At 35.7% G+C, this 21,138-nt stretch overlaps 1 protein-coding gene across 3 annotated transcripts in view; it reads left to right on the top strand.

Annotated features, from left to right (window-relative positions):
- Positions 1-10,205, top strand: part of LDA (limit dextrinase) — a 136,974-nt gene extending 126,769 nt beyond the window's left edge. For all 3 annotated transcript variants that reach the window (XM_089990737.1, XM_089990736.1, XM_089990738.1), the window contains 6 exons: positions 7,000-7,088; positions 7,891-7,968; positions 8,143-8,281; positions 9,021-9,130; positions 9,565-9,664; positions 9,765-10,205. In XM_089990737.1, the coding sequence (XP_089846863.1) occupies positions 7,000-7,088; positions 7,891-7,968; positions 8,143-8,281; positions 9,021-9,130; positions 9,565-9,664; positions 9,765-9,875 (627 nt within the window). In that variant the 3' untranslated portion in view covers positions 9,876-10,205. The remainder of the gene's footprint in view (positions 1-6,999; positions 7,089-7,890; positions 7,969-8,142; positions 8,282-9,020; positions 9,131-9,564; positions 9,665-9,764) is intronic.
- The last annotated feature ends 10,933 nt before the right edge of the window (positions 10,206-21,138 follow it).

The raw sequence follows: 21,138 nt of genomic DNA, 5'->3' as shown, positions 1-21,138 counted from the left end.
TCATTGTACAGAAGCCTACTTAATGAGAAGCAAAACACGCAGACCTGATTTGGGTTTTCTTTGCAGCCCTCAGAGCCTCTCTCTCCTCGTTTGTTGCTTTCTTTCACTATGGAGAGCTCTAAATAAGCTCTCCTCCAACCAAAGATTCTTAGTCTTTTTAAATCGGGAGTCATTTTAAAAAGCTTTTCAAATAGAGAAACATTAGGGAACCCCCTTTCTTCCTTTTGCAAACCCCTCTCGGATTTATTGTGCAAAATTCGAAGGTTCCATCATGGTTTCTTCATTTGAGGATCCCGTTTATCGTCCCCTTTCAGGTTAAGGGTTAAGCCTGAGCCTCGTTTTTTCATGAGGTACCGTCCACTTTCAGGTTAAGGGTTAAGCCTGAACCTCGTTTTTCCATGAGGTATTGTTACCCTTTTAGGTTAAGGGTTAAGCCTGAGCCTCATTTTTCCACGAGGTATCGTCCCTTTCAGGTTAAGGGTTAAGCCTGAGCCTCATTCTTTTACGAGGTATTTATTATCCCCTTTCAGGTTAAGGGTTAAGCCTGAATCTCGTTCTTCTACGAGGTATCTCTCGTCCCATCCAGGTTAAGGGCCAAGCCTGAGCCTCATTTCGATGAGGTGAATCTTCTTCTTTATTCTCCATTCCATATCTGTTATTACCGTCGTAGCTAATTCTTTCATACCCGGTCAGATTCTCCTAACTGGGGCATTTTTTTTAGTCCAAATTTGGTGTATTTTTCTTTGCCACTAAGCTCGGCCCTATACCGGCTTAGTAACAAAGAAGGGCATCTGTAAACACTCCAAATTTTCACCCTCATCCAGTGTTTACATTTCATATGTCACTACATATCATTGCATGCATTCGACATATCATTTCATTACATTGCATAGCATTGCATCTCATTATCGAGATCCAGAACTTCTGTTTTCAAAATATTAAATCCAGATTCGAGCTTTTAAAACTTTTCTTTCAAAGTCAATTTCAAAACCTGGGTTTTGAATCGACGTTCTACCATTTGTCAACCTCCAGGATCTTATATTTTGAAGTGTTTTTCTTAGAAAACAATCTGGATTCATTTGAAACTCAATTTCGATTGATTTCAATTCTCAGATAAGACCCATGTAAGTGGTGTCGCTTCTGGATCCCTTTATTTATCAAAAATCTCAAAAAATTCAGAGTCCTAGTTGGATCAGGACTCTGTATTTTCATCTTTTTGAATCTTTTTAAAACTCCATTCTGATTTTAAACCAGCTGTGGTAATATCCTTGCCCATTCTCGTCATTTTTGGCCAAAATTTCAGAATCCCAGTCCAATCAGGACTCTTTTTCCAGAATCCTAGTTGGATCAGGACTCTTTTTCCAGAATCTATGGGGGTAGAGTTTTACTCTAGGTTGGGTAGAACCCTACCTCATCCTTATTCTATTTTAAAGTTGTTTTTAAACTTTAAATTCAAAGTAATTTTAAAATTGCCATGAATGGATTTTAGATTCGGATCCAACATCCAAATCCATATCCAAAAATCCATATGGATCCTACTTGGACTAGATCTTAGTTAATATGGGTCCTGGACTGAGTCCAGATCCATATCAACTTGGATCAAACTAAACAGATCCAATCCGATCCGATCCAGAAAAAGGTAAAAAACAGAGGCGGGTCATTTTTGAAAAACGCAATTTTCGGGCCAACCGTAACCCAATTTTAGAAAAACAAAGTACCAACATTCTCAGAATTACGAGACACTTTTAACAGTGTACGTACCCGATTCTTGCCTCCGAATTTCGCTTGAATTTAACCTGCATTTTGCTTGATTTTTGTTCGAATTTAAAGGTTAAAAACGAAAAATTTCACAAATAGTAATTAACTCATTTAAATCTTGTTAGTGAGCCCTCGGCCACGCCCAGACCCAGTTGACGCCACCTATATATAAAGATATTTTTTCACAATTTTTATCATTTTCGTTAAATACTTAGCCAAAATTTCATAATTTTTGAAGTTATAAATCATGGAAAAACACACCATATTACAAAGACAAAAGAGAGAAGATGGAATCCCAAATGATGTCTTACCCATTGTGAGTGACATTTCTGTATTTATATTATGGTGTGTGAGAAAATACAAGAATACCCTTGATTGGATTGGGAATTTACAATATGTTACATTTGAAGAGATCGAGATACAAAATCATATTCTTAACATAGTATAAGATATTCTATGGGCTAAAGACCATGTAATTATTGCATAGAAGAAAATCATTTGCAACTGAACCTATGTCACATAGGTGCGGGTGCGGATGCGGCGATGCGGTACTTTAAAAAAACTTGGGTGCGGGGAGGGTATATATATATATATATATATATATATAATTTTTAACAGTTTTAAGTTAACACTACGTGTATGTGTGTGCATTTATATATATAATATAGATAAAAATGGACTTGATTAGGGTTAACTGAATCTATTTTTGGATAGAAATGGACCTCAGTGTGGTTCACTTCACCTAACACAAAGGAAGCTGTGTCCAAGTGTCGCACCCGCCTCGGTGCGACACGGGTGCGACACGGGTGCAGTGCCCTGTTAGAAGAGTCCGTGTGACATAGAACTGAACTAAAATGAGGCTCTTGAATTTGTGCTTCAAGGATTTATACATGGAGAATTGGTTCCAGAACTATCAATCAAACCATGCCTCATCTGAACTTTGGCAAAATGACGTAACTTATATCATACAGTTGCGATTACACTATGGAATGTTTGGCAAGTGGCTGACACAAACTAAGCTCTGCTGTTCTAATCAGTTCAACTTGCAGATGCAAACTTTACTACTCAAAGAATTCAGGTGCACGGGCATCCTTTTGTATCTATCTGCTCAGTCCATATTGAAATTAGCAGGGAAGGATATCACAAGGATATATTTAATCCAGCAAATGCAGCAACACAACACGAAAATACTATTTCTTAAAATTAGTACTAAGAAATAATGGTCAAGGCACTGCAGAACAGGTTGAAAGCAATCCATTACTCTATATCAAGAAAAAATGTTATAGGATGAGATATACCCTTATATGCATAATGACTAATATTGTTTTTTTTTTGCTTTTTCATAGCCAAGATGTCAAAACGTTATGATAGCGTTGTAATAGTTTGAAAAGCAATAACTCTGATAAGAACACAAATTAAAAAATTTGCTGTGAATATCAATGAATGTAACATGATATGGATTACTTGATGGAACTTTCCAAGGAGTTGTCATGATATATTTAGTTTCAACAACAACAACAACAACAACTACGCCTTCATCCCAAAACAATTGGGGTCAGCGATATGAACCAAAAAAGAAATTCATTTTGGGTCTTCCACATGAATCCTTTTCCTCCAATCATTTCTATCCAACGCCATGTCCTCGGTGAGGTTCAAAGCATTCATATCCTTTCCTATCATCTCCATCCAAGTCTTCCTAGGCCTACCCCGACCTCTTTTAACTAATATATTTTCCCATTTCTCCAACCTTCTAACTGGAGCATCATTAGGCCTTCGCCGAATATGTCCAAACCACCGTAAACGATTCTCTCGCATCTTATTTTCAATGGGTGCAACACCTACCTTCTTACGTATCTCTTCGTTCTGAATCTTATCTTTTATTGTATTTCCACACATCCATCTAAGCATCCGCATCTCAGCTACACTCATTTTTTGAATATGATGTCTCTTGGCAGCCCAACATTCCGTACCATATAGTAAAGCGGGTCTAATAGTCGTCCTATAAAACTTTTCCTTCAACCGCAATGGCATTCTACGATCGCACATCACTCCAGTAGCACTTTTCCATTTCATCCACCCAACCTTTATCCTATGATTTACATCTCCATCAATTTCTCCATACTTTTGAATGATGGATCCCAAATATCACTGGTATATCTTGCTCACCAAGCTTCACTACACTCCCATCACTACTTCGTTGCTTACTAAACCGACATTCCATATATTCAGTCTTACTCTTACTCAACTTAAAACCTCTAGCTTCCAATGTCTGTCTCCATAATTCTAACTTAGCATTAACCCCAACTCTAGACTCATCAATCAAAACAATATCATCAGCAAACAACATACACCACGGTACATTTTCTTGAATTGATCTCGTAAGCTCATCCATCACTATCGCAAATAGGAAAGGGCTTAAAGCAGATCCTTGATGTAACCCAACCGTTATCGGGAAATTGGTTGTCACCCCTCCACAAGTGCGGACATTGGTTACTACTCCTTCATACATATCTTTAATTATACTAATGTACTTGAGAGAAACACCTTTCTTCATCATTGTCCACCAGAGAACGTCCCTAGGTACTCTATCGTATGCCTTCTCTAAATCAATAAAAACCATATGCAAATCTTTGTTCCTCTCTCTATATCTTTCAATAAGTTGTCTAAGAAGATGTATAGCTTCCATAGTTGATCTTCCAGGCATAAAACCAAATTGATTCTCCGATATCATGACAACCTTCCTCAACCTAGACTCAATCACCCTCTCCCAAAGTTTCATAGTATGACTCATGAGTTTTATACCACGATAGTTTGTGCAATCTTGTATATCACCCTTATTCTTATATAAAGGCACCAAAGTACTCTTCCTCCACTCATTAGGCATCTTATTTGTTCGCCAAATCAAGTTAAAAAGATTTGTCAACCATTCTAAACCTTTCTCTCCCAAGCATTTCCAAGCCTCGATAGGTATACCATCTGGGCCAACTGCCCTTCTTGATTTCATTTTCTTCAAAGCCTCTGCAATTTCTTTCTTTTGAATCTTGCGCATGAAGTCACGATTTATCTCATGAAAAGGAATGGAGAAGTCTCCAAGATCTTGAGCATGACTATCATTAAATAGCTTATCAAAATAATCTTTCCATCTCTCCTTAATCTCCTCATCTTTGACTAAAACCCTTTGCGTTTCATCTTTGATACATCTAACCATACCCAAATCCTTCGATTTCCTATCTCTCATCTTTGCAAGCCTATAAATATCCTTCTCGCCTTCTTTGGTATCCAACTTGTCATAAACCTCCTTATATACCTTAGCCCTCGCGTTTCAAACAACTTTTTTAGCTTCCTTCTTTGCTATCATATACTTCTCCAAATTCTCATTATCACGACTCTTACTTAGATTTCTATAACTCTCTTTTAACCTTAATAGCTAATTTGACATCCTCGTTCCACCATGATGTATCCTTACCTAGTGGTGCACCGCCTTTAGACTCACCCAATACCTCCTTAGCTACTTTTCTCATACCACCCGCTATCTTATTCCACATTGATTCTGAATCCTCCTCGAGACACCAATCAACTTCCTTAACTACCTGCTCTACAAACATTCCTTGTTTAGCTCCTTTCAGTGCCCACCACTTAATTCTAGGATCTATCCTATGTCTATCCCTTTTGCGGCATTGTCTAATTCTAAGATCTAAAATTAAGACTCTATGTTGTGTAGCTACACTTTCTCCTGGTATAACCTTACAATCGATGCAACAACCCCTATCTCTCTTTCTAAGTAGGAAAAAATCTATCTGACTCGTATTAACCCCACTTTTAAATGTTACTAGGTGAGACTCCCTCTTCCTAAACCAAGTGTTTGCTAAGATCATATCATAGGACAAACAAAAATCTAAAATCCTTTCTCCACTTTCATTTCTTTCTCCTATACCATAGCCTCCATGGATATTCTCAAATCCATCCCTACTAATGCCTACATGTCCATTAAGGTCACCGCCGATGAAAAGCTTTTCTTCATAAGATGTCTCTTGTACTACTCCATCTAAATCTTCCCAAAATTGATGCTTAATGGAATCATCCAAACCTACTTGAGGTGCATAAACACTAATAATATTAATAATATCCGTACCTAATACTAATTTAATAAGTAAAATTCTATCACCCTTCCTACGGACCTCAACTACATTATCTATAAACTGACGACTCATAACAATCCCTACTCCATTCCTATTCCTATTTATTCCTGTATACCAAATCTTATATCCCCAAGGTTCTATCACTTTAGCTTTCTCGCCTACCCATTTGGTCTCTTGAAGACATAAAATATCAATCTTTCTCCTACACATAACATCTACTAACTCTACCAACTTACCAGTTAAAGACCCTATGTTCCAAGTGGCTAACCTAATTTTATGGTCTTGGACTAACTTCTTTACCCCCACCCGTCCAACAAAGTGAGGGAACCCTTGCCTATTTGACACCACACCCGGGCGCCGGTGTGACGCGTCGCTTCTGGGCGACGACCTAGCAACCCTTGCACATTTATCACTGCCTCCGGGCCTAGAGAGTACAGCGCGTCGCTCAGTAGGGAACGCCCCAACGAAATTCTCATATTGGTTCATTTTCATAGGATATGACAAAGTTTTTATGCTGGCTGTCACAGGCCTACCGCAACCCTCCTCCTTTATCCGGGCTTGGGACCGGCAGTGTATAACTACACATGATATATTTAGTTTGTTGGAACGAAATGTTTTTTTTTTACCATTTTGTCTATTTCCTTATTTATATTTTGTCTAATCCAAAAATGTTTTGAACATCTAATGAGAAATTCACATCGTTTTTTGTTTTTTGGTTGGTTGGGAGGGGGGGGGTGTGGCGTTGGGTGTGGGGAATTAACTGAGCTTATACGACAATCAGCAAACATGATTGTAAAGAAGGCAATGGTCAATGATTGCATTATTCACTATGATTCACAAGGAAATAGAAATCGCAAGCAATCAACCACTTATGTTACAAATTTATTTCATTTAGAAGATTCCATCTTAATTATTGCTTGTCTTCTAGTTTGTACCCAATATCCATCACGTCCTTCAGCATTCTTTTATAAGCTTCCATCTTATGGTTGTTTGTCTAAACTCTAAATATCTTCCAACATGCATTTAGTTCATGAGTGATAAGTTCCTTCAGTTTGCATATATTTCTTTATTGGTACAAGTTTAGAGTATTTCTTTTATTCAGGGAATACCCTTTTTCCATTCCGGTGATGAGATGCTGCGCTCAAAATCACTTGATCGTGATTCTTACAACTCTGGTGATTGGTTCAACAGGCAAGATCCAATTGTTTTATACATTAATTATACTGATAAGTGTGTGACATTCTTTGTGGATTGAGGTTCTAATTCTTACTGGGCTAGTTACGCATTGTGTACTTCTATTTTAAACATATTTTATGTTTTGTGTCACTATGCTATGGGTTAATTTCTTAGGCCCTCCCTAGGTCTGAGGGATGCCTAACCCGCTGTATGGTTTATTCCTTGGTTCCACAACCAGGTCCAATTTATCGGATATCGAGTAAACAGATCTGGATTTGAATTCGAACTTGGATGGTGAAATGTTCATACCAAATCCGATTTTTTACATGTAATTGGATTCGGATATCTGTCAAATTTGGTAGCAAAAAATCAAAACCATATCCACATCCAATTATAATAGCATACCGTTTTGGCTTACAACATCTGGCTAAACAGGGTCGGATTCAGTCGGATATCGGATAAAATCCGATCCATTGACATCCCTATTTGAATTGGCTGAATTCTCACTACCCTTTTTCCTACTCAATTCCATTTGTAGTAATTTTATTATTATTGGAAGGTTTAGAGAAAACCATGGTCAACCTAATTGGAAGAGCTGTAAGTGGTTATCTGAAGTGTTGTTAAAAACCATAATAGCATTCTGCAAACCTTAGGGTGGAAAAATTGTACTTTCTTTTCCTAATAAAAGGATATTAGAATTCCAAATTCATCAGATCTTCTCCCTGACATGGCGATTGCTTGTAGAGGCGTACTTTAGTATGTTTTTAAATTCTAAACTAAATTGTTATTACTTTTATATCTTGCATGTCTTTTCCAGACTGGATTTCAGCTATGAATCAAACAACTGGGCTGTTGGCCTCCCTCCGAAAGAAAAAAATGAAAAGAATTGGCCATTGTGAGTATTTACTGTTACCTTTTTTTGGTTTGTACACTTCTCTGCTCTATGTGAATCTATTTGGGTATAACCAAGTTATTTCACCGAAAAAATTGTCCTTCCCAAAACTTTTTGGAGACAGGGTTGGATGATTGATGTCCTTGTTAACTTTCATTCAAATTGTTCGTTGTTCAGGATAAAAACACGACTGGGAAATTCATCCTTCATGCCTCAGAAAAGCCATATTCTCTCTGCAGTAGAAAATTTTGAGGACCTTTTGAAGATAAGATATTCTTCACCGCTTTTTCGCTTAAGGACAGCAAATGAAGTTCAGGTGAGTTTCTGAAGATTTATCTTCACAATGATTATGGAAGTTGTAAAATGTGGTATAACATGATGCAGATTTTCCAGCTTTTCATGGACTTGCATTGTGAAGTTAAGAAAAAATAAGGTTCCTTCTGATTTCTGTTATCATATCATCGATTGACATGTAAATCAGTTTTGATCTATACTTCTGTTACATCTCCTTAGATTGGAACCAGTTTTCTTTATGTAAATGAAAAATATAGATTTAACTATTGCAATATGAGATGTAGTTGCTGCTGAAAGGGGCACCATAAAATGCATGCGTCATCTCTATCTGAGCAGTTTTACTTGACATAGTTAAAGATTGGTTAATTTATCACCCAAAGCAAGAGTGTGTTTGTGAACTTGTTTTATTATGGAAACCAAGTTTTTGCTTCTCAGGACCTATAGACAAAGAATCTGATGTTAGAAATTATTCATGCTAAAAAATGATTCCATTTAAATATGTTGATATATGAATTATGGTTCATGTTGCCTACCCTTTTATTTGGTGTCTCATAGATACTGTTGGTGCATGAGCCTGGATTTACAAGTTCGTCAATTTTATGAAACATGAATGCATGTTCCTATTGATGGAAAAGTTAGACGTTGTTTTCCTGGCAGTCTTGTAATACTATCATGTTTCTTATATGCAAAAATTGTTTCTTTTTGAATGCTGAGCAGTTTTATTTCTTAAAGCATGTATTAAACTTGACCTAGTTGTTCAGGAAAGAGTTCGCTTTCACAACTGTGGCCCATCATGGATTAGAGGTGTTATTCTGATGAGCATTGAAGATGGATATGATAGCATGCCAGGGATGGCTCAAATTGATCCCTTGTACGTAGTATATTTTTTGTTTATTCTTCAGTCTAGGGTATTGGTGCACATAGGAGCATTATTTTGTGATACTCTTCAGTTGCATGTTATTAGGTTTTGATAATTATCACCATGGAACTTGCCGTAGGGTTTGTGTTTGGTGGAATGTGATCGAGCTCAGATCCCATCATATGACATATGATCTGATTCATCCTATGCTGATCCTAGTCGTCCAACCAATGGTTAGGATTAGTTTACATTCTCACCTGGATGTGGACTAATCTTCGTGCATCCAGATGTATCAGTTGGATGGTTAGGATCATCATAGAATTTCCTAGGACAGGATTGTTTTTTTATTTCACAGGGTTATAGATTCACTTCTATTAATAGTTTTTTATTAACCATTAGCTGCTGCGTTATGGCTTAGTGTTCTGATATTGCTGTAATCCCCACAGGTACTCGTATATTGTCGTTGTTTTCAATGCATGTCCATTCAAAGTCTCCTTTTTAATTCCTACATTGAGAGCAAAGAAGCTTGAGTTGCACCCAGTACAGGTAATATCTTAACGTTGCCTGAACAGCCCTTGATCATGAATTTCAAATTTGAGCATTCTCATGGAAATGTTGAATCTATGTAACTGGTTACAATTTGCAGTTGATGTCATCCGACAAGGTTGTTAAGGATTCTTTTTATGAAGCAAGCAGCGGCAGCTTCAGCATACCTCCAAGAACAACGTCTGTATTCGTTGAAAACCGTTCTATTTGAATATGACATGCTGGATGCCACATCGATCAAGTTGGTTAGTAAGTGGGCCGAGCATGAAGAGAATTTCAGTCTTGAAATTGGAAGATCTGATGGTCTATATATTGACTGATATCTATAAGTTCAATCCTTGCCCAAGGGGAATCTAAATCTTTAAGTACTCTTTGGAAGATAAGTGGATGGAGCATGCCTATTTTCTCAACTCCATGCCTTCATAAATTTTGAGCCAAAATTTCCCGCCTAATGGTGTTAATCCTAGCCACGGATCTCATTATTGGGATTTTCTCGGAAAGGAAATCTCGTGATAAAATAAAAAGATTGTTTCTTAGAAAATATTAGTAATAAAAATATATAAGAAAATATATTGAAATATAAGGAAAACATTAAAAAATATTGATATCACATTAATAGCACAATAATATCATGATAGTTTAAATAAATGATACATTAAAAATGCTGCATTATTTTGGGATTGTATCAGTTTTTGAAAGTTTTGCTAGATTTGTGGCTGTGTTGTTACGTGTATGTTGGGTGCTACTAAAGTAAAATCTTAGGGACAAAAGACTGCCAATAACTACAATATGGCAATGAATTGATCTAGTTAACATCTATGGCGCTTTATTTGGCAACTGCACGCGTATGTACAAACAAGCACACACTTAACACCCGAAAGTGTTGAGAATGCAGTTCAGTATCCAGATTCCAGATTATATCTGCATGACACTCCACATATATGTAGCATCAAAATGTAAAGATAAAAACATCTAAAAATTTAAAAAGTTACAGCTACAATCGAGTTGCATTAAGATTGTGTTGAAGACATGATATGTCAAGAATATGAAAGATTTTGAATTTATGGTGATTTTGTTGTGACGTTCATGGATTGCGAGTCTTGTGACATCAGAATAAATTCAAAAGCAATGTAGGCCTCACCATGATGGCAGCAATTTGAGGCTCACTCAATACCGGCCAAAGTGGACCGGCACCTGGCAATATGCTCATCAAGTGGGGTCGTTGAGACCCGACTGTCTGGTTTGCACATTTTTGCAATGCATTAGGTGATCTTTCACTTTGTAAACTCTTAAATTCTGAGAGAGAGAGAGAGAGAGAGAGAGATTTTGGATCCATCTATCTTATGAGCTATCCGTTAATCATTAAAATAAAGATTATGATACATTATGGCAATAAATGATTATTGTTTTTTTACCCTAAAATGAAACATATTCCTATATGCTTTTGACAGTGAGTATTATGACAGCTTTTATCAGTTGCATTTGAAGATGGGTCGTAAGATGAACGATTTTATGAAACCTACTCAATTATCTCAATGTGGCCTTTCACATTGTAATCTGTCTCCTCCCTCTCCCTGCATACACACACATATAGGGTAAATGTTGGCTACTAATGAAGGTAAGGAACTAATGAGTAGAAATCACTCTTCAAAAAATTTTATTTTTTTGTAGATCAAATGTTACTGATGTGATTTTCATGGTTTGTAGCTCATTAGTTCCTTACCTTCATTAGTAGCAAATTATATATATAATCACTAGAATATGAGAACTAATGTGTGAACCGCTATTTTCATGGATTTTTTTTTCTCTTGAATCTAACCATTTGGATGTGATCTACATGCTTGGTTTTATAAGAACCCACTCTTGAATCATCCGATTTTGATGCATAAGTGAGATTTTTTAAAGCTTTAAAATCTATGGCTCATAATCTTCATAAATATTTAAGCATTCAAAAATTGCATTTTTTTATTGAAAATACATGATCCAATGATTGATTCTTAGCAAATTCACCATGCCAAGTACATTCACATGGTTGGATTTGCAAAAAACTGTGTTGGAAATGCCCGTATTTATAGTTCTCATATATATATATATATATATATATATATATATTATATGGGAATGGAAACCTCCCTAATAGAAACCCTCTCAAACCTACTCAATGCAAATTTTTTGTTCTTTTCAAAATTCTGACGGTATAGATGTGTTCATCATGATTGATTTACTATAAATCCACATTGGGATCATGAATTTTGGATAGAAACAAAATGGTATTTGAAGCTTGGAAAATTTATGAAAATTGTATGTTATTTCAAGAGCTGATTGCTATAAAAACATGCATATATATTACATATGTATGGTTAGAATTTTGAAAAAAACAACAAAAATCCAATAAAACGTCCATTGGAGAGTCTCTCTCTCTATATATATATATAGTAACTAGAATATGAGAACTAAAAATATGGACATTTCCAACATGTTTTTTGCAAATCCAACCATGTAGATGTGTTTGACATGGTGAATTTACTAGGAATCAACCATTAGATCATGTATTTTAGATGAAAAATGTGATTTTTGAATGCTTGAATATTGATGAAAATTATGAGCCATTGATTTTAAAACTTACAAAAAATCACATTTATGCATTAAAATAGGATGATTCAAGAGCGGGTTCTTATACATCCAATCTTGTATATGTATGGTTAGATGACAAAAAATCCATGAAAATAGCGGTTCACAATTAGTTATCATATTTTCAGTTCTCATATTCTAGTGATTTTATATATATATATATATACTGAAACGAGTTTACAAAGTCTTTGCATAAAACATTACACGATACAATTAAGATCAAGTTTTACCATATATTTTTCTGCCTCTTTCCTGCTTTATAGATTAGTCAATTGTATTGTTGTTTTAAGGGCCATTGCTTAGTACAGCGGTAAGTGTTTGGGCTGTCCACTAGGAAGTATGGGTTTGAGTTTAAGGGTGTTAACTTCTTACAGAAAAGCATAAGGCTAGGGTTGACCCTAGTATGTCTCTCAGTTTCCCGAGTACAAGACTGCACTGCGTATGGCCTTCTTGAATCAGAATGTTGCTGATAGTTAAGCTTATGCATATTGAAAACCCTGCTACGAAGGCTAGGGATACGCGAACAACTAAGCCATTGACTAATGGCAGACCAATGCAAGACCTATCAGATTTCAGACACGTGGCTCAAGAGCAGGGGTAGCCAGCTCGGGCGGAGATTGATAAAACAAGGTGGAATGAGGTGCCTAGGATAACAAATTGTTCCACTTGTCGAGAAGTTAGATAAACTAGTTCTGCTGGTGAAATGGTTGCTGCACCGACTGCACACTATGTTACACAAGCCATGACCCATGTGAGATCGTTGACAACACATATGCAATTATGATTTTTTTATAGGCAATGTAATGCTCCAAAATTTTAATCCGAAAATATACTTAAAATCTCTTTTCTTTTCTTTTGAAAAATCTTTAGAATGCAATATAAGTATTGATTTTTTTGGTATAATTTTGGGCGGGTTACAAGTATGAGCTAACTCAGCATACGACTATATTTATTCTTCATAACTAAATTAGGCTCAGGTCCAAGCCGTTGATCAAGTCTAATCAAGGAAATCAAATTTCAAGATGAAAATGGGACATTACAATTTATGAACCAAAATAAATCATTCATCAAACAAATAAATTGTTTTTAAATGTTGGACTCTAGGGGCCTGCAACATTGTCAAAACAAAACAATAAGTCTTAATAATCATAGGTTATTTTTCAAAATGATTCACGAGACTAAAATAATTGGTTCTTGGCATCGTGCCACCGCTCCAGCTCTTTCACTCCTTAAATGTTTATGATATACGTGTTAGATTCATCAAGTCTTAGGAGAAACACTATAACATTTAATGTGTATAAAATCAAGTATACAAGTAGTCCTCCATCATTTTAGAATATATACAATGCAACATAAAAAATCATAATGCATTCAGATGTACTATAACAAATAAATTCATATACATCATCAAGTGCATGCTTTCAACACAAGTTTAACACAAATGCATCTTTTGATAACTTTCAACCAAAGTTTTTCATAATCTTACCTACATAACATTTTTATGTTTCTTTCTTTTTATTTTTTATCAAAAAATGAACCTACTCAATTGTATTATATTGTTTCTTTTGCGTACCATTCCTGTAGGTATGCACATGACAAGTCTTGAATAAGAGGAGATCACTCGAGGGTTTATTATGTAAAATATTTTAATTACCCGAGTGACTTACTAAAATGAATCCATTGTGGATGGTTTACGACCAAAATAGACCCCATCAATGGCAGCACAAACATGATATATCTTACTAAACTTTTGCAGAAGAACATGAACATGCCTCCCTAAGACACATTGGTAGTTCAACCCCTAACCTTTCGAGGACTAGAGACTAGGTAATTTTTTTTGCTTTTATAAAGAATTATAACGTGGTTCATCAAAATGTATACCAACTACCCTCTCAAAGGTAGATCTAGAAAAAATTAGTAATTGAGTTATCTTTATTAAGAGCAATAGGTCAATGCATTTTAATATATATGTCATTTATGGCCAAATAGCTCAAGTAAGCCCCTCCAGGTTTACTTTTCAAAATTGCCTTTCATGGCAAGAGCATCATACCGCCTACTCATGGTAATTACACAGTTTATTAACACATTCATGTGGATAACCCATTTAATATGCCTTTGGTTCATTTAAATTATTTATTCAGTCATGTACTTATGAGCATTCATGTGCACATGTATGTTTTTCATGACTTCCTGTACTATAACACCACATGACATACTTTTATTGGCATACCTTATACATTATAATCATAAGCCATATATAATAACATTATGCTGCATATTTTAACATCATGATAGAATTCAAATTTTATATTCAATAGATTTTCACAGAAGATTGCATAAGCACACTGCCTCAATAGGCCCACGTACTGCTAAACAATATGCAACATATCCAATGGTTCACCTCTGAAACCATCACATGCATTTAAACAAAATAATCGACTAACTTGAGAGTGATAATGTAGAAATTTACCTGACATTAGAAATTTTGTTATAAATCGTACAAGACAATTTATGATCTAAAATTTTAACTGAAGGTACTTAAGTATGTTATATGCATATCCTAATAACCTCAAACATTAAATAATTACAAATCATAAAATAAATTTTTTAGAACAATACTATTTTTCCTGGTTCCAAAATCTTTTTTGAATCTGTCTTTTTAAAGAAAAATCTATTATAAATCGTCTAGGAAGAATTAGATGCTAAATTTTTTACTACAAGTCACTTGATATGTCAAATTCAAGCTAAAAAAATTATAGAATTTAACTTGATTTCAGTTGAGAGATAAAAATCTTGAAACACGTACTATTTCTGTTACTTAACATAATGTATCCTTAAAAATTATAGATTCTGGATAAACTTTTATGAATTTTTGTTTTTAAACTGTAAAAAGTCAACCTCTAAAATTTTAACCATGTGTTCCTTCATATCTAGACTAACACATTCTAAAATTTTAGTCACAAACCCTGAGTATTTCAAAAAATATGATTTTTACAAAATACTCTATCCTCACATATTCGCTGTCAGGACAAAATATCTGTACCAACTTGCAGGCGACATATCTCCTAATCTACAACTTATCCAAGTTTAAAATTTAATTTGGGATTACTTCTACATGTATATAATATATTCACAAAATTTTAAGATTTATAGGCCTATGATTTAGGAAAAACAAATTTATCTTTTTGATTGATTAGATTAAAATACTATAGAACAAAATATAAATTTTCAAGAATCAACAAAGAAACTTCAAGATTTCAGAAAGAACTTCAAGAAAACCATCCAACAATTTTTAATCCATTAAGAACACATCAAATTCATTCATGCACATATTTAACATGTTGTAAATACAAAAATCCAACACATGGCATGAATATAAAATCCAAAATCAATAATTTTTAGAAAAAAACACGTTTACGGTATATTATGAATAAAATTTTTTTTTATGAAAGAAATCTTAGTTTTAAATCATCCGTGCTTAGAACAATTTCAGTTCCTATGTGAATCTAGATTGGCATATGTGCTGATACGCATTCGGAGATCATCCCACAATATGCTCATGTACCCTAGCACCATATATGCATACACAATTAAGGTGAACCTACCTTAGATCGATAGATCCTATGAATACTCCTTTTCAAAATTCATTCCCGTTGATCAGCTTCTTTCCACAATTGCACAATCAATGAAGAGCAGCCATACCCTAGGCCTCTATGAATGGTTTCCAGAGAGGGAGGAAGAAGAGAGAGATGAGTGTGAGAGAAAAACATGTGAGTGAAAAAAAACTTCTATCTAAATAATCCTCCTCAAGAGGATTCTTAATTAAATAAGATGACAATATAGCTAATTAGGACTCTTAATTAAATAAGAAAATAATTTAAGCAACCTAGCTAATTAGGACTCTTAATTAATTAAAGAAAAAAATTATGCAACCTAAATAATTAGGACTCCTAATTAAATAAGAAAACAATTTAAGCAATCTAGCTAATTAAAACTCCTAATTAATTTAGAAAATAATTAATGCAACCTAGCTAGTTAGGACTCCTAATTAAATAAGAAAATAATTTTAGCAACCTAACTAATTAGAACTCCTAATTAATTTATAAAAATAATTTCTGCAACCTAGCTAGTTAGGACTCCTAATAAGTTTAGCTAAGAAGTAGAGAAGGAAGGTGGACACATCCCACCTTGGCTTGGACTTGAGTCCCTCTTCTCATGGACTCATTTAATCTTCCTTGAACTCTCATTGTAAAAGGATCAACATCTAATGAGGCATTCCACCCTTGGGTCCCAATTATTATATTTGAGGTCCAATTCTAGATCCAGGTGCTAAAATTGCAACTATTCAAATTAAAATTCAAACAAGAATTGAAACAAAAATTTCATCTTTATTTCTCAAAAAAATTATTGAAAAAATCTTTAGATCTTACAGGTAACGTCTTCACAATTGTTAGGGAATTGTTTTAATTTTTTCGAAATAATCGGTGAAATCCACCTCACTAATTGGCAAACTCATTAGTGTACAGACCTTAGGTGTTGCTCGCCAAGGAGTACACCTAGCTTTGGCCTTGCAGCAGAGGACATGCACTCATGGATTTCGAATGCGTGACATCACTTTATATTGGTGATAGTCACAAATGGCTTGTACCATATGAACAAAGTCCTTGTGGGCAGAAAAGGTGTTGCCATGTGACCAAGCATGCACAACAAAAAAGTGCCACTCTGGAGGCTGCTCAGCATATGTTCAATTCAGACTATAAGCAACACAAAAGTTCATCGGCTCACCAAAAGCCCCCCCTCCCCCCTTGTTTTATAGGGACAGTTAGTGTAAGACCTGCAAATTTTGTAAAATTTATGTTGTAAAGTTATTAAAACTTTGAAATAATATTGTTATTACTCAAATCATAAGATATAGTAAAATTTAGGATGTCAAGCAATTTAAAACTTGAAATTTGAATTCCATGCTCAAATTGGTGATTGGGTTACAAATTGGATCTAAATCTCATAGAGATCCATGATACAATATAAATAGGCATTGAGTCCAGTGGGTGGGTTTGGATCTCAAGTGGATCCGAAGTCCAACCCAAGACTGGATATAGAGTGATCCAAATCCTAACAGAAAGGAACAAATTTGGATCCTGATCCAAATAGGAATGATGAGGATTAAAAAATCTAGAGAATAATAAGAATAATAAAAATAATAAAAATAAGAATATATATATATATATATATATATATATATATATATATATATATAGAGAGAGAGAGAGAGAGAGAGAGAGAGAGAAGGATAAGGTGGCTCACCCCTTGTAGGATCTACCAACCCCTTTTGAGAAAATTTTAAACTTCAAAATAATAATATATATATATAGAATACATCTGATAGAATCAAAATCCCCTAAAACCCTAAATTAGGATAGAACACTTACCTAATCCACTTCTCAAAAACGAAAAGAGAATGAAGAGTGGTAAATGGAGCAAGTGTGGGTCGCCCCCTTTGTGGGACCCATCACCCTTCAAAGAGAGGATCTACCTCTTTCTTTTCTATCTATGTTATGATTAAAAAAAAAAGGTATATAGAAAACAATATCTATACCATAAATTGAGTTAAGAAAAAAAAAGAAAGCTAAGAAGAAATAAAAGATGGAAGGAAATAAGAAAAGAAAACTTACCTTGTGAGAGTTGAGGATCGAAAGTGGAAAGAGGGTGGCGCCCATCCCTCCTTCCAAATCTCTCTTTCCCTCTTTCCATATCTCCCTCTCTTCTCTCAAACCCTCACTCTAATCCAACAATTCTCTCTCTCTCTCTCTTGATTCTCTCCTACATTAGACAACTAAAGGAAAGACTCCATTGTTAGAGCTCAGAGGTTGTTCAAACTCGTGCACGTGACTAGAGCATGATTTGTTTCACCAAGGTAGGATCTCTTTTCAAGAGTGAGTGAGTATTGGGCCAACATGTAAGATCACATTGGAGCGCACCCCGATATGACTATAGATCCTCCTTTTCATGATGGGTTAGACGACATATTTAGCACAGTCGATTGGGGTCACCCTAGTCGCAACCGCTGCTAGTGCCTCAACAGCTCGGCGTTGTTGCCCGTAGCAGGTCGACTGAGTATGTTGACCTAGCCGACTACTAATGGACAACATGCTGGTGTTGCTGAGCACAGTAGTACCTGAATGCTATACTGAGTAACGACAACAGTTGCACAACAATACCTGACTGTTGTGTTGAGCAGTGGCAGTAGTTGTACAACATTACCTGACTATTGTGTTGAGCATCGGGAATAGTTTCGCTACCAAACTGGGTATGTCGACCCCAATCGCCTTGTCGATCTCAGGTGACCAACAAGGTGTGCTGCGACTTGTACTGTAAAAAAAGAAAAGAAAATGAAATACAAAATATAAAATATATATATTCATAATGATATATATATATATATATATATTTGTGCATGTATTGAAAGGACTAGAGAATGCGCAACATGCACAACTGTATATACATGTGACATATATATGAAATATGCATGCACATATATACATATATATAGGCCTCAAACGATAAGTTCCAAGTTAACACAAACAATGATTGTTAATTTGTCGAATGTAAATGCTTAATGATCGAATATGCATAAATTCAACTAAATACATATAAAAAATGCTTGTTCTTGATAGTGACATAAAGAAAGGTGAAAAAATGATAGTTTTGGCCATCATTTCATGCAAAATAATAAATGCAAGAGTATGTTCTCAAAGTTGGTTTCATTTACTATTTTATGCTCAAGTGAATGAATCATTTACTATTTAATGTTTTTTTATGGAACACATAATATAAGAACTGTGATGTTAGTTCAACTGCATTTACTTCAAAAATCTATCTGGCATGATTGAGTCTCACAGACTCTTTTCCATCTAACACATGGGATTATGTATTTTTTGCATGTGAATGTCATGACCATGGTTCCAAATATAGAATGCATACTATTTAATGCATGTGTTTCATAAATTGTATAGATGTGGTGGTTCATGATTGTGCAAAAGCTAAAAAATAAGTAGAACGGGTTTAATAGAACCTCTATAGTGCCACACGAGAACTTAAGATTGCGTTTATGTGTCATGCCAATACTATGTTGTGACGGTGTCCTTAGTGCACTTATGTAATCACCCACAAGTTGGGTTTGGGGTCAAATTGGACCAACATGGTACTCTATGTACGCCCAAGATGGTATTATTGAATAAGTACATGAACATAAACATAAATTAAGGCCCAGTCAGTTTTCGTATCGAGGTTTATTTTCGTACCTCATCGATGTTTTGATATAATGAATACATTGAATGGTTAATAATAATGTACCATAAAATAATATATTGACTACCACACTAGCGTAGTCCATGTTCTGGCCATGAGGGTAGACTTTTGTGTACCCTAGTGCGGTACGTAGACTCTTGAAACTTTGGTTGCCCAAAGAGGTAGTTACAATAATGTCATAAACACTAAATTGATGAGATTGGTGCTCATCAGGTCTCGATGCTACCTTGGAGAGAGTAGATGGTACAAACTTTGTGGGTTGTTGTTGTTGAAACATACAATGTTCTTTATCATGCTATGAGTGACAATGGCTCGGCGGTTCTCCGTCCACAAGAGTTAGGGGTCCCAGACTACCAAAATTGAATCCTAGGGTAGGTGCTTAAACTTCTGTAAAAGTTAGATGCATTTTGTTCTCTTAGCCTTTAAGGGTTATCTCTCAGTCATTATATCACCCATTTTGGAATCTGATCTAGATAGTCAATTAAGAGTATTAAATCACCTAAAGAATAATAGACCCTCAGTTGATCTCATCTGTATAAATGTATTCGAATTGCGCATACCCACAGGGGGTTAATCAAGTGAAATATAATTATTATTGCACAATTTTACTTTCTGCAATTTTAAATATTTACATGAATGAGATTAATTATTGTTATGCTTGTGTTAAAATATATTACTAGTTTGTTTGAACTCCATTATGCTCTTATATGTTGGCTCCTTGTGTACCTTGGAAAAAGATTTTTTTACTGAGGTCTATGAAACAATTACTATTTTTCAGGCTAAGAAACATGATGGGAGCTGTTACAAGGTGTTAGGACAAGAGTTGTGGTGTTCGCCTCTCACTACAAGAAAATTGTTAATTAGCGACGGATTTTTCCCGTCGCTACTTAGCGACAGATTAGCTAGAGATAGAATCTGTCGCTAATTTGCGACGGATTAGCGAGGAAACGACTTTTATCGCTAATCTGTCGCTACTTAGCGACGGATTAGCGACTGCATGTTTTTGTCGCTACTTTTGATTACAAGAACACCATTTTAGCGACGGATTTAGAGAGGGAACTCTGTCGTCGCTACTCCGTCGCTAATTAGCGATGGAGTAGCGACAGAATATATTCTGTCGCTTTTTTGGTATTTGGGTTTCGCGACGGCTTCGCGACGGAATTTTTCCGTCGCTAAGCTGTCGCTAAATGTCGCGTAAATCCCTAATCCCATCCCTCTTTCTCTTTTCCCTGTTTCGCTGTACTGCACCCTCCCGCCGCCCGTCGGCCCTCGCCACCGTCCGGCCACCGCCGCTCGCCAGCCGCCGCTCCCCGTCCACCGCTCGCCAGCTGCCGCTCCCCGTCAACCTCCCGCCACCGTCCGGCGAAGCGCAGGTTCTTCTTCTTCTTCTTCTTCTTCTTCTTCTTCTTCTTCTTCTTCTTCTTCTTCTTCTAAACGCAGGGGGTACGCCCCTTCCCTGCCGGAAACGGAGGGGGTTTAACCCCCTGCCGTGCTTTCCGGCAGGGGGGGTCGACCCCCTGCGTTTCCGGCAAGGG

Source organism: Nuphar pumila, chromosome 16 (genome assembly GCF_984573655.1).
Source record: "Nuphar pumila chromosome 16, dmNupPumi1.hap1.1, whole genome shotgun sequence".
Taxonomy (NCBI): domain Eukaryota; kingdom Viridiplantae; phylum Streptophyta; class Magnoliopsida; order Nymphaeales; family Nymphaeaceae; genus Nuphar; species Nuphar pumila.
Note: the sequence above shows the minus strand (reverse complement) of the source record. Positions and strands in the feature narration are given on the sequence as shown.